The sequence below is a fragment of the Ursus maritimus genome, unplaced genomic scaffold (assembly GCF_017311325.1).
Source record: "Ursus maritimus isolate PB19 unplaced genomic scaffold, ASM1731132v1 scaffold_14, whole genome shotgun sequence".
In the NCBI taxonomy this organism is placed as follows: Eukaryota; Metazoa; Chordata; class Mammalia; order Carnivora; family Ursidae; genus Ursus; species Ursus maritimus.
Genome location: NW_024423786.1, coordinates 60482749 through 60496795, shown reverse-complemented (window position 1 = coordinate 60496795; position 14047 = coordinate 60482749). Strand labels below are relative to the sequence as shown.

General features: G+C 52.9%; 1 protein-coding gene across 1 annotated transcript in view; it reads right to left on the bottom strand.

The window, feature by feature from the left end:
* DNAH2 (dynein axonemal heavy chain 2) overlaps positions 1 to 14047 on the bottom strand; it is a 79205-nt gene that overhangs the window by 52427 nt on the left and 12731 nt on the right. The window contains exons 7-12 of the mRNA XM_040629974.1: positions 13385 to 13576; positions 11744 to 11961; positions 11283 to 11412; positions 10872 to 11054; positions 9863 to 10077; positions 706 to 852 (exon numbers count right to left, since the gene is read on the bottom strand). Coding sequence (XP_040485908.1) covers positions 706 to 852; positions 9863 to 10077; positions 10872 to 11054; positions 11283 to 11412; positions 11744 to 11961; positions 13385 to 13576 — 1085 coding nt within the window. The remainder of the gene's footprint in view (positions 1 to 705; positions 853 to 9862; positions 10078 to 10871; positions 11055 to 11282; positions 11413 to 11743; positions 11962 to 13384; positions 13577 to 14047) is intronic.

Here is a 14047-nt window from a genome sequence, read left to right as displayed (position 1 = left end):
CACAAGACTACAGTGTGCTAAGAAAACTCTGGCCGATAATGGAAACTCTCTACACTTTGTGCTGTCCACATATGGTCATCGCTAACCACATGTGGCTGTGGGGCACTTGAAATGTGGCCTGTACAAATGAGTGACTCAATTTTAAGACTTTATGTAATTCCAATTAAGTCATTAAAATATAAATAAGCACGTGCAACTGGGGGCCGCTATATTGGACAGCGTAGTTCCAGACACCCAGACAAGACTGCTGGCTCCACCCACTTGGACTTTAAATGGGCTGAGAGAGGTACCCAACCCAGAACTACCCTCAGTCCAGAGATAAGTTCCAAGGGTATTTAGAGAAGAGGTACGAGCGTGGCCTTGGTTCAGTAACGCTGATGTTATCCTGTGCCCACGATCCTAATGCCCCCCAGTTTCATTCCTAGAAGTGACCTAGGCCCACAGTATACATGGTCCCAGTGCCCTGTGGGGTTGGAGATGACCTGGTTGGGTTGCTTTTGCTCTCTACCCTGAAGCTAGAAGACAAAAGTGCAAGGGACAGGAATAACCGCAGGGCCATGCAAGAGAGGAGGAGAAAGCATATTTTTGAGACGGTCACATGTAAAGGATAGATCCTGCCGGAGATAGACGACACCACGGGATGGATAAGACATGGAGGAGGCTCAGAGGGCGCACAGATGGCCGCGCTCAGGACCGCAGCCTTACCGGTTGTAGTCTCGAGCCACAAGCAACAGGTTTTCCCGAAGAATGCGCAGGTCCTCCGCACGCTCGGCTACGTTCATCACGTAGTGGGGCGTCTCAAAGAGCAGCCGTTCCCAGTAGTCAATCTCCACAAAGAGAATCAGCAGGGACCTCGGGGAGAAGGAACAAAGCAGCTTGGCGTGGACTGCTCGAGGGCCTGACCTGAAGCCAGCAGTGGCCCCAGGGCAGTGGGGCTGGGAGGCCACAGAGACAGAGATAAGAGACAAGCAGAACCTCCCGGTAAAGAAGGCTGGCTAGACACACTGAGTTTTGCTGCCCTCCCTCCCCAAACCAGCACAACAGTAAAGGGGGTTTTGTGTGTATGGGGCGTATGCCCTTACAGGCAAATTGGAAGCTGAGAAGCCGATGGGTAAGGAGCAGAGCTGGCATCCTTGGCTGGTGACAGAGACAGCTAAGAGGCCACTCCATTTATGCCGTGGGGCTCTCTGAGGCCCAGGGTGGTGACTCTGAGCATCTCAGGAAGGCAAGCTGGGGCCACAACATGACAGTCCCCGCCCCTACTCTGCACAGTTAAGCAAGTGCCCTCGTCACCCCAACAGAAGATGGACAGCTTCTTGTCTGGAGAGACAGTACAGAGACAGCCCGACGGAGGGTCTTGGACTGGGGACCCCACGCCCGGCTGAAGGAGGGGGTGTACTGAGAGGAGGCGACATTAAGGGCCCGAGTGCACACTGAATGTTAAGCCCCCAGCCTTCTTTTCCCACCCAGCAACCAGCGCTCGGGCAGCTGGACCAACACCCTCCAGAACGAAGCCTGGAGGACTGTTTCCCGTGGCCTCCGGCCAGCCTGAGGGGTGAGTCCCAAGGACCATGACCTCAGGGGTTCCCTGGAAACAGCCCACAATCCATGAGCCCCACGACCAGCTCAGCAGGGTTTCTAGTCCGCTTTCTAGCTCCCCACCCTTGAAGATGGACAACCAAAGATCACAAAACCTTGGTCTTTGTCCTTCCTAGCACAAAAGGCAAAGCCAAAACAAAGAGAAGAAAAGCAACTCCAAGGAGAGACGAGGGGACGGGGCCGTGCAGAAAGAAGGCTATCCACACCAAGTAAGAAGGCTGTCCACACCAAGTAAGAAGGCTGTCCACACCAAGTAAGACGACGCAACAAAACTGTGTGAACATCCTGAGAGAGAGAAAAGGGACAAAAGATCATCCGTGACCCGAAACCCAGAAGAGCTCTTGGAAGTAAAAGACGATAGCAGAACAGTAACGAACAAACAAGCCTGTTAACAATGAAACTGACAGAAATCTCTCAGAAAGTAGAGAAAAAGACACAGAGATGGAAGGCAGAGAGGATTTTGCGTGAAAAAAAGAATAGAAAACTCCCCAATAATTATGTTTATATTAATTACATGTTGGAATGATCATACTTGGGGCAATATTGGGTTGAGTATTAAAACAGATTTCAGCTGTTAAATGCAATACCAGAGGGATCTGACTTGGCGTGTGCCCACCCCCCCCATCTAGTGAGCTTCTGGCCCTTCCCTCCTGGCTGTCACGCCCACGTTCTGCGTCCGCCACTTCTGAGATCAGCCCCTCAGACACCCCTCCACCAGAGCCCAGCGTCCTCCCGGGTCCAGCACTTGCCCTCCCAAAGGACCTGTTCTTTGACCTCACAGAAACCTTGAGACCACTGACCCTGGGCTCACCTCCGGCCTCTGTGTCCCCTCCCACCACTGCCTCCTGCTCCACAGACCCTGACATCTGTCACTTTCGTGGCCCTCCTGCCACTCCTCACTCGCTCCTTAGTGTAAGCCACCTGGTGGAACCCCAACCCTGGCTCAATCTGCTGCCGTTCCCCCCACCCCACCCCGTGCCCCCGTGTAGGTGGCCCAGCAAGGCGGGATGACATGGATGAGCACCCCGAGGGCTCCCCATGCTGCATCTAGCAGTCTCCCCAGTCTGCCCTCCCCCCCCCCCGTTCTCACCACGACCCCTGGCAGCGCCTCCCCAGTCTCTCAGACCTGCCCCTCCCGTCTCTGCGGAAAGCCCGCCTCCTACACCACAGGGATACAAAAGCCATCAGGAGGCTGCACGTACTTCCTGCTGTAAAACCCAGAAGCCTGGGTACTTGTGTCCCACCCAAGGACAGAAGAGGCCCTCCTTCCACCTAAGGCCAAGGCCTCCTCCTGGGCTCCGTGTCCTGACACTGTTTCCTCCTGCTTCCTCGGATGGCATCCCCTCCCGCTCTCCTCAACCCTCCAGTTCCGTCCCATCAACAGGTCAAGGAAGGCCAAGGTTCTACCATCTTGGAAAAACCAAACCAAAACCGCCCCCCCGGACTCTGTATCCCCTGTGGGTACCGTGCCCCATACTCCCCTTCACCACACACCTTTCACACAGAATTATCCTCTTGAACTCCTCTTTCCCCTGAGAGCTGCCCCCTTCACCTCCACAAATGCCCTCATCAAGTGTCCCCAGGACACCTTGCCCCCAAGCCCCACAGGCTTCCTCAGGCGTGGCCCTCCATCCTCACACTGGACTCCTCCCTGCCTTGCCTTCCTTGGACGCGCTCTTGTGTTCTTCCCTGGCTTCTGGACCACAGTTCTCCTCTTGTCTGCCCTGCCTTTTGGTGCCAGCGTCCTTCTGTCTCTACCATCCCTCGGAAACCCCACTCAGCTGGGCACTGGAGACCCCGTGAAGAACCTGTTTGCCCTGCAGCTCCCTTCAATGCAGGCTCCTAGAGGCTCTTCACATCCAGCACTCTCCCCGGGCGAGCTCACCCATGCCCAGGGTTTCAGCTGCCTTCTAGAAGCTGTTGACCCCCAGATCTACACAGCTCATGGGAGCTCTGGACTTGCATGTCCAACTGCCTCCTAGGTATCTCCCCGCCTCGGCCCACAGGCACCGCGCACATGTGTGTGTCCAGAAACAAACTCATGGTCCGCTCTGCACACGGGGAGCTCCTGGCTCAGGGACCGGCCCTGTCCTGCTGCCTAAACCAGAGCTGCGTGTCCTCCCTCAGCCTCACCTTCCAGCATCCAACCCACTACTGACTCCTTGGGGTTTTAGAGTCGAAGCTAAGTTCAGAAACTCCGCTATCTCCAAGGCACCTGTAGGTCAAGCGCGATGCTAGATGGCAATTGGACGTTGGCCTAAAGTTGATCGAAAGAGTGCACGGTCATCCATCTAAAAGAGCGAAGGCTTCGGGCAATTGCTGCCATGTGGCAATGAGCGCCTGGAGTGACTGGAGCGTCTGATTTTTCGAGAGAGGCCAGAACGCAGAACTATTTTCCAATGTAAAAACTGTAACCACTTAAATATTCTCATGGAGGAAAAGAGACCCATGACCATTAAACCAATAAAAGTAAAATACCAAAAATTGACCAATTAACAAGAGATGTTGTATATTAACATTTGTATGCAAATTCTTATATATATTATGACATCTCTTGTTAATTGGTCAATGTGTATGGGAAAAAATGATTTATAGACATTTTATATGGATTTAAATACATTGAAAGAAAAAATGCTATTCTTGGGTAGAAAGACTTAAATCTTAAAGATGTTCATTCTTCTTAAGCTAACCTATAAATTTAACCCAATCCTTGTTCCCATAAAAATAGGAACAGGAACTATTTTGGGGACTAAACAGATTGATTCTAAAGTTCTTATGGGAAATAAATATTAAAAATATCCCCCAAAAACTCTGCAAAGGGAGAGGAATGAGGTCAATAATTCAAGCAGTTTGGTTCCTTCATAGGAATAGACAGACATACCAGCACGGAAGAGTGAATCCCAAAATAGACATAACTCTCCGTGGGAATTTATGTTATATAAATGAGATCGGGTCAACTGGCTAGCCATCTGGGGATTAAAAAACACAACTCAGTGGCATGTGCAGCTCTCTCCCTACATCAAAATAAGTTTCAAATGGATCAGACATCTACGTGTAAAGAATGAAATCATAAAATGCCAGAAAAAAAATATAGAATATTTTCAAAATTTAAAAAATAAGCTTGAATAAAAATCACATGATCTGTAAAATTTGTGCGGTCTCTTTTCTTTTTCTTTTTTCTTTTTTTGTAAGGAAAGTGCACTTTTTAATCACAATCAAAAGCCCCACAACCTGGAGATGCTCTCATGAAAGTCTGTGTTCTCAATATTACTGAAATGCTACTTGAAAGCACATTGAGGTGAAAATTCCAGAATATTTTGTGTCTGCTCTACAGGCAAGTGCTGAAATAACAAAATAAAAGATGATAGCGCATTTGAAGTTTTGCAAAGGATTATATCTTCGCCTTCACTGGAGAGGAAACTTCCAGTGAGGGAAATTATTTTCAGGTGAAAAGGTCTCTCTTACATGCGAACAAATGTGGATTACCAGGCACTGAAGGTAAAAGTAAAAGAGAGAGGGGGCAAAGCCAAGGAAAATTGCTTTCAACCGAGGATTCCAAATCCAGCCAAACGTCCAAAAAGGGGAGGGCAGAAGACAACTGTGGTCAATCACATAAGAACTTGAAAAATTTGCCTCCCATGCACCGTTTCCCGGAAAGCTACTAAAGAATGCACTCCACCAAAATGAGGGCCTAAACCAAGAAAGAGAACGGCAAAGGAAACAGGAAATCCAACAAGAAAAGAGACTCGGGGTTGGGGGGGGGGGTAAGTTTCCAGGCTGACACCTGTGTAGCAGGCCTTGAAACCAACCAGCTCTACTGACTCAGGAGGCAAGGGAGTTCGAGCAGGGGTAGCTCTAAGAAAAACAGGAAACCAGTCAGAGAGTGAGGAAATATATGACCGGTCTGGGAGAATTAATGACAGCGAACAGTGTGCTAACAAAAATAGCGAGGTAATTTTCAATTCTGAAAAGAGCAAACATCAGACGACACCAGGAAAGCGTCATCACCACAAAATTCTTCACCCAACCGCAAACGGGACTAACAGTCATATTAAGCTAAACGCTAAATACTGACTTAACCAAAACTGGTGTCAGATCTTCGCTGGACAGAGAGCCGGGTCTGAGCATTTCTAGCTGCACAAACGTATCCTCCCGTGTTCTTCAGACTGGAGGCCCCGAATCGGTCTCCCTGAACACTGTGGCCAGCCCACATGGGCAAGTGTGCGCCCCACCTTCCCATCGAAACGTCTCTTCATTTTGTCGTCTTGCCAAGATCTTCAAGGTAACCTGAAGGCCTATCATCAGATTTTAACTGGCAGTCGACAGGACGGGCTTGGCTGACGCCATCTTGATGTTGAGCTGGACTCAATAGCGTAGGAGGAACTCTTTCTACGGGGATGCTTCATCTTGGCCAGAAGTGTGTCAATTAATGTCCAGAACGCATTTTATTTTATTGATAAAGTTTCTTTTTTTTTTTTAATATTTATTTATTTGAGAGGCAGAGGGCGAGCACGCGCACAGGGAGGAGCGAGGGAGAGAAGCAGACTCGTGCTGAGTGTAGAGCCTGACGTGGGGCTCGATCCCACGAAATCAAAAACCGGATGCACGACTGAGGGGGTCACTGAGGCGTCCCAACAAAAAAATCTCTTTGAAAAACAAATCAGCCTGGGAAATGATTTCTGTATTTCCTCGTTGATCCTCAGAGCCATGGTCAGGACGCAGAGGCAGGAAAGTAAAGCAGCTCAGTTTAGGGCTCACAGCCCGGAATGAACCAACCCCACAGAGAAAGCCCTATATGGCTGGGGCAAGGGGAGGAAATGCAAGCCCTATACGCAGAACACCGGCAGGCGCCCCCGTGTCCCCTCTCCTGCTCTGGGGCACCTGCACGGGGCCTACAGTGGCACAGGACGCTGGGATCGCACTGCTCTCCTCAGCCGCAGTAAAGACAACATCTGGAACGTGTTTGAGTTACGTGCAACCGGTGAAGGCGGTCTGGCGGAGAAACGTGGTAAAGCCAATTTGGACTTCAGGGCTCAAATGTTTGGGATATAAGGTGGGATAAGAAAGCCCCTGGTGAGATAAAATAGGCTCTATTAGGGCCTGGAAGGCTCCGAACTCAGGGGGAGTCAGGTAATTCTGAGAGCACTCAGGACACTTGAAAAGCATGCTTATGTGGAGATCTTATCTGGACCCTTGAACACAAAGAGTGAGCCTGATAAAGTCATCTGCACCTCCGTGGTCAGACGTCGCAGAAGAGCTGAAACGGTCTTGGATTTCTTTACTGGTTTGATGAGCCCAGACTTTTCAGAGCCCTGTCCTAGGATCATGGGGTTTGTTTCCCCCCCCCCCATACATAATTTACTGGGTTCAGGCAGCTTTATCTTGAAACCACAAAAATGTAAAGCTGCTTATAACAGATCCTTCTAGTAAACAACCGCCAAGGGACAGAAACACTCCTCTCTGGAAGATCGTCTAGCCATTATTTGGGTTTCGGTTAAATCCAGGCCATAAATATTTGGCCCAAAGTTGCCTTGTTAGGCTCTGCTATAAAGATTATGCAACTGGTGTTTTAGATAAATACGTCATGTGCTCCTTGACGGGAGACCATCCCAGCAGACAGAAAAGTTTTCTTTAAGCCTCTCAAACCCCGATGGGCATCCCGCTCAAGCGTCAGGCACACCCACCACGGTGGGGGGACGGGCACAAGGTACAGGGAGCCCACTCCAAATCCTCAGAATATTCAGCAGCCTTGCAGAAATCGTGCGACAACTCCTAAGTCCATCATCCCTGAGCTGAGTGAGTCACGGTACAAACTACAGGATGCTAGAACCACGGAAAACCACCACATACTTCTCTCCGTACAGAATGGAAACCGCCCCCCAACACGTATTGTTAACCTTACAAGAAAGCAGGTTGCAAAAACCCCGTGTACGGTGTGATCCTATTTTGTGAGCGGTGTGTTTTGAATTACCTTGTAATCAAGATTACCTCCAGGGAGCAGGGCTGGGTGCTGGATTTTCACTGTTTCCTGTATATACTTCCACATCAATTTTTCTTTTTTTTTTTTTTACAGTAAGCAGGCACTATTTTTATAATTTAAAAATACCCACTAAAGATTTTTTTAAAAAATCAAAGAAAAACAAATGTATGAAGTAGGGAGGTAAAAGAGAGCGGAAGGAAAAAATAGACCAAACCACGAAGCATGGTTACCTTTGGGGAGACGTTTTTCTCTCTTCTACTTTCTTGCATTTTGCAAATTTTCTAAAATCACCAATACTTTTATAATGGGAAAATTAATCATTTTGAAAACTCTTTGGATGCACAGTGTATATGGTATGCTACTATTTGGGTAAAAAAGCCCTTTATGTAGCTATATCCACTCCTATCGCTGGAACATGTCCCCCAAGAAACTAGTGACACAGACTCTTCAGAGAGAAACTGAGTCACGGGGATACAGCAGTGGAGTCGGATTGCTCCTTCTCTACCCTGGTGTAACTTTTGACTTTTGTGACATGGACCTTATATCACCCCTTGTAAAAGGTTAAACTGTTCTTAAAATTACAGCTATTATTTTTAAAAAACGATAATAAAATAACATGTACAAAACGGTTATATCACCTCACTAAATCTGTTTCGAATGGTCTGTGTTCGCAAAGCTTTCTGGAACAGTCCTTTTGAGGGAAAATCATGTTTGCTCTTCGTGAGGACTTCCACATACGCCATCTCGCCTTGTGACAAGCTCAGAAAGGGATTTTTTGATAAATAAGGATAAGGGTAAGGAAACTTGGGCTCAGAGGAATTCAGCGGCCTGCCTGAGGTCACACGGCAAGGCGTATCGACCCCAGGGTTCCGACTCTGCCCCGAGGATTCGGAGGAGACACAGCCCCCAGCCCACCCTGGCGGCTTACCTGTGACACGTCGTCACCTCTTGCTCAACCTCTGTCTTCTCTCATACTTAGAATGTAAATATGGATCACTGTTGTGAACACGTTCTGTTAGCCGAATACAATTCTTTGACTCCAGGGAAAAAGGCAACAGCTGGGCTGTGCACGTTCACAGCAGTGTCACTGCAAGTGCGTCCGTCCGTCACATCCATCCAGCCAGCCATCCGGACGTCACTCCAGGCACAGGGCCTTTGGAAGCACCCAGTTTGACGGGACGATGTGTCTTGCAGATTCAACCCCGTTACATACTTGCAAATGTCGCAGCGAGGGTGGTACTGTCTCCTCAAAATCAGAGTGTTGACTTATGAAGCGGTTGTTATATGGGGCTGCTTGGCCGTATCTCAAAAACCGTGGGCCTTATCAGAGCTGCTCTCCGACACCCCTGCCTGGCCAAGGACGGGTCTCCGACCTCCAACATCTCTGTCCTTCTCACGAGCCTCTGCCTCCCCCGACACACGGACACACAGCCCTCGCTGCTCCTCTACCTTGGTCCCTCCCCCACAGCGCATCCTCTCACCCTGGTGCCACCTGTTCCCTGGCCTCCATCTCCACCCATGCCTTCTCTAGCAAAGCCCCTTGTGCACGTGCACGGGCCCAGCAGATCAGGACAGCCTAGGAGTCGAAGCCAATGCAGGAGCAACAGCCTAGGAGCCCGACAGGCAGCTCCTCTTCCAGGGCCCAGCTGATGACAACAGGGAGCCAAAAGCAATCAAGTGGAAAGTGATTTCCTTCCAATTAAGAAAAACTGTCACCAGACGGTTTGCAATCTCTGCAGACAGATGTGTTACAGAGCTCCTTCCTCGGTTTTCCTTCTGCATCTTACACAGAACGGAAGTGGAGCCCCGGGCTCCCCTGCAGTGGCCGAGGGCGGGCGCTTTGCCCTCCACCCATACCCAGCGCCTACCTTGGTTCCCGGCATGGGGAAGGCACTCGCGATGGAAACACGTGAACCAATTACACTGTAAATCATTGGAACCTGAAAATGTCCTAACGGGAAAGCTGTAGGAGAGAGCGTGACCCGCCGGGCCCACCAGTTCCCCCAGCAAGCCTGCAGAGTGGCGGGTGGCCAAGATGCCTTCGCTGGGCCGCCGTGGCCATCTAGTGGCCAAACACCGACATCACCGGTTCAGTGGGTTACTGGGGGCTGCCTGGTTTTGATCCGTTATTTTGGAGAAAGGCAGGCGGTGCTAGTCCCCGTATTACAGCATACAAGAGGGTTCGAAACCAGAATGGCGCGTGGAACCAAGAGACGGGAGTTATGGTCTGGGGAGAGCCGGGGACACGCGCAGCAGGGCAAGGAGTCAGACTGGGTCTCGTACTTGTCGAAGTTGACATCCAGCATGCCCGCCTTCTCCTGGCTGATTCGTAACAGTGGCGTGTCCAGCCGCCGGATGCAGTCCTTGTCCAGCGTTAGCGTCCAGTCTTGGAAGGTCTTCCGAACCAGCTCGTCAATGGCCTGAACCATCTGCTGATAGGTGTGCACGCTCTCCTCTCCGGTTCCAATGTGGGGCAGGAAGTGAGCGCTGGAGAGACACTGAGGGGGAGGGACGGCGGGTGGCCGGAGCCCACCAGCCACCGTCCCCCACGGTACAGTCTCCCACACCACGCACCCACCAGCCATGTGGCTTGCTAGGGAGGCCCACTCTGACCACTCAGAGGGGACGTGGGGCCACACGGCAAGGTGAGAGGAGGAGACCAGGGCACGAGAGAAAGGGAGTCAGCAGCAGGAAGGGAAAGCACAGAGATTCAGCTCAGGAGAAGTTGGCAAAGAAAGAAAATGACGGCAGCTGAGGATTTAAGAGGTATGAGTTGGAAAACCAGTATGAGCCCTTGGTCATCACAGTCCTAGCTCAGCAATCGGGAAGACGCCTTATTCTCACCCAGAACCAATAACGTGATGGCAGGCACCTCAATAGCCTTCGACCCACTTTCCCCAAAAGGCCTTTTAGAGGCGTTTTTCCTGTTTCTTTGTGCCAGTTCTTCAGGAGGACGAGGCCCTCTGAGGGCCTGCCCACTTCCCTGGATCGTGAGGTTGTATCAGTCTTCGGGGGCCCAGCTTTCCGGATGCTGATCCTATTTTTCTCCTCCCCCCGACCGTAGATGGGAAATGCCTGCAATGGCCCGTGTCCGCCAACCTCGCCTGCCAGCGCCATGCATCGGAAGCTACGGCCGCCTCACTGACCGCCACCTGCCGCTCCCCTGGCCCATCATGAACACTCTCTGGGGAAAGTCCCTGGACGGGGCCCCCACCTCTGCCAGCATGTGGCACAGCCTGCGAACCCCACCGGCTCATCTGAGAACAGGTTTCGGGAAAGGCCAGGCGCTCACGTTCATGACCCTGTCGATGCGATGTCGCAGGATCCGCATCCAGTGCGCCTGTCCCGAGTACTGGGCCATGTAGGGCTCCAGGAACAGCCATTTCTTGTTCAGCTCACGGTTCACCAGGGCCAGCTCGGTATTGAACAGCATGTAGAGATCCACCGCCTTCTTGTCGTAGGTTCGCTTGATGGCCTAACGAAGGGCAAGAGCCTGACGACATGGCCTGGGGGGCTGGCTCCCCTCCCGTGACTCCTGCTAGACCAAGTCCTCAGCCGCCCACGGAGGCCACTCCCTAGCGATCCAGAAGCAAGGGGAGCAGAGGACATGGGTAAGGGCATGAATGGAGTTGGGACTGGAGGAAGCACAGGGGAAGCAGGTGGAGAAAGCAGGGGAGCAGTGGGAGGGGCGGGGGGGCAGCACCTCCCGCGTGGCGAGCCTGTGGAAGGTGTCCAGCAGCAGCACCCCCTGCTCCACGTCTCGGACTAACTCGAAGGCAGAGGTGATCAGGTTCTGAGTCATCACCTCCAGGTCCTTGACTCCAGTGCGAAACCTGCACCGTTAGAGACGCGTGGTGCTGGGTGGGCGCCGTTGCCTGCCCCAGGACACCCCCCAAGTAAGAACCCCGTGTGCCAGGTGCCGAGGGCGCCCTCCGTGCCCGGAACACAGTGCGTTACTGCGTTAATCGTCCGCTCCTCAAAACGACACAGTGAGGTGGGTTCTATCTCTGGCCTTATTTGTTAGACCAGGAAACAGGCTCTCACTTGCGGAACGACTTGCCGAGGCGCCGATCCAGTCCGTGACAGAATGGGGGCTCCAGCCGGGACCCTGCGTCTGAGCAGCGACTCCTTCCCCACCCCTGATCTCTCACCTCCACGCATTGCTTTGTACTCTGGTCACTCCTCCTGGGCTCGCAGGAGGTGTTCTTGACGTCCAGGATGCCCCCGCGGACAGCCCGAAGCATGTGGAGATTCTTATGAAAGATGTCCTCAATCTCCAGCAAGTTCCGTGTGATCTGGGGCCCCTGGGCACCGAAGAAGCAAGGAAGCGGAGCCTGCTTGCCATCCTCCCAGCGGGCAAAATGGTACTGGCAGTCGCATACCTGAAACGAAGCCCCGTGAGGGAGACTCCTGTCCCTTTCTGACCTCATCGGGCCTGAGCTCTCAGGCTTGGCTTAAAATGTCTAAAAACCAAGGGGGGACCCACCAGATGCAAGGAGCTACTGGATGAGTTTTGGCCGTCGCCCGTGGTAACAGGCAACAGTCTAAGAGAGCGGGATCCGCAGCAGGCACACAGCCCCTCCCGCCCAGCCCTGGGCCGGGGTCCGGAGCCCCTCTGACTCTCCTCTCCCTCCCTGACGGTCAGCCCACCTCAATGAGGTCCTTGCACCGCTGCACAAAGGCGTCCACCTGGGCAAATATGCTGGTCTGGTCGAGCACCCAGCCCTGATTCGAGAACCTGTGTGCAGAGAAAGACGGACCGCATCCACATGTAGGAACGCTAGGTATCAGCCTGCCTATGCAAAGCTAGAACCAGGAGTCCTGGGTTCGGCGGGGGGGGTGGGGGCTCAGAAACGGAGACCCCAAGAAGCAGTTCTCCTGCAGAAATGAGGGAAGAAAGGCAAGATGAAGAGAAGCAAGAGAGGAGACAAAGCATCTCCATTCTGGAGGAAGGTCTGTACATAATGGAATTTCAGACGTTCGGGCCGAGAGAGGAGGAGTAAAGCAGGAAGGATTCCTGGAATCAGGGAGGAAGGTTATGAGGGTGAGGAGAACCTAGGACGGGGAGCTAGGATAGCTGTATTCGCAGAGGGAACTGGGACCAGGTCTGGGAACATGGAATCTGCAGGCTTTTATAAAGTGCCTCCGCCCTCAGGAGGAACGGCAGGGGAACAGCGGGACGGGGTGGGCTGGGGGACCGCTCGTACTGGGTGTGCATCTGCACCGCCCGCAGGTAGTGATCTTTCCAGGCCTGGCAGCAGGCGATGCAGCCCTGCAGGTCCTCCTTGCTGGACATGACGTGGCCCTCGAAGACGCGGTCCAGAGACACGGCGTGACAACACAGGCGAATGATCTCGTTGCTCATCTGCAGGGGGGCCAACAGCCTCCGTCTCCCCCCCTGCCTCACGCCTCGGGCCTCGGCCTCCCAGCCTTGATCGGGCTTCCGACACCCAGTGGACACCGGCCTTTGCTACTGGCCGGCGGCAACCTCTCGGGGTTCTACCCGCATCCCCCAGTGCCACTCAGCTCGCTTCCCAGCGAGCACTCAGCTCAGCGGCCTGTCTCAGTCACCCCGGATGAAATGCAGGCCCTGCGCCTCAAAAGCCGGTGTCCCTTCCCAAATCTGCGTCTCACTCCGGGCAATTTCCAACTTTGGAAATGAGAAAAAGCAGGTCCTCCCCTTCTGCCCGGCTCAGCCTGGGGTCCGTGCTTTCTGCCTTGCCCGCCGCACTCCAACTCCACCAGCACCGCACCCCCCCACACCTCCCCACCCCCCTACCCCCCCGCAGCCCTGCAGACACACACCTTTCGGAAGAGGGAGGTCAGTCTCTCCCGAGTGTTGTAGTGGGGAGAGTTGACCCAGATGATACGGATGAGACTGATGAGCTTGGGGAGCTTACTGGAGATGTCCTTAGGCCGCATGTAGGCCAGTTCCTGGTAGGGCTCCTTCAGGATTGACAGAAACGTCAGGTTTGACTGCGCTTGACGAGAACCATCCTGGCGGTGAAGAAAGAGTGGGAGTAGACTTGTCCGTTGGAAAGAACCGGTTCAAAGCAAGCACCGTTTACCCACGGGGAAGCCCCCCTTGAGCGGCCTCTCTCAAGACCTAGTACCAAGCCTCTCGGGTGTCTGCGGGCCCTGAGGCCCGGAGGCCCCAGCTATCTGCTCTCACTGTGTGCTAACTCCTACCACCGTGTCCTTGCGACCCTTCTCATGGTGAGTCCACCCCCCACACTAGACCGGGAGGCCCCAAGCTCGGGCTTTGTGTCCACTCCTCCAGTTTCTACTGCTGAATTCGGAACCCCGCCCAAGGTCGATACTCACCAGCTGCTGATCAGCTGACTGAACAGCACCCCCACTCACTCCCTGTTTCACCCAGCGCCCTTCACCACCCTGTTCTCAACCACGCTTCCAGACGTCTCCATGTAGCTGTGGCTCAGTTTCCTCACCACCTAGCTCAAAGTCCCG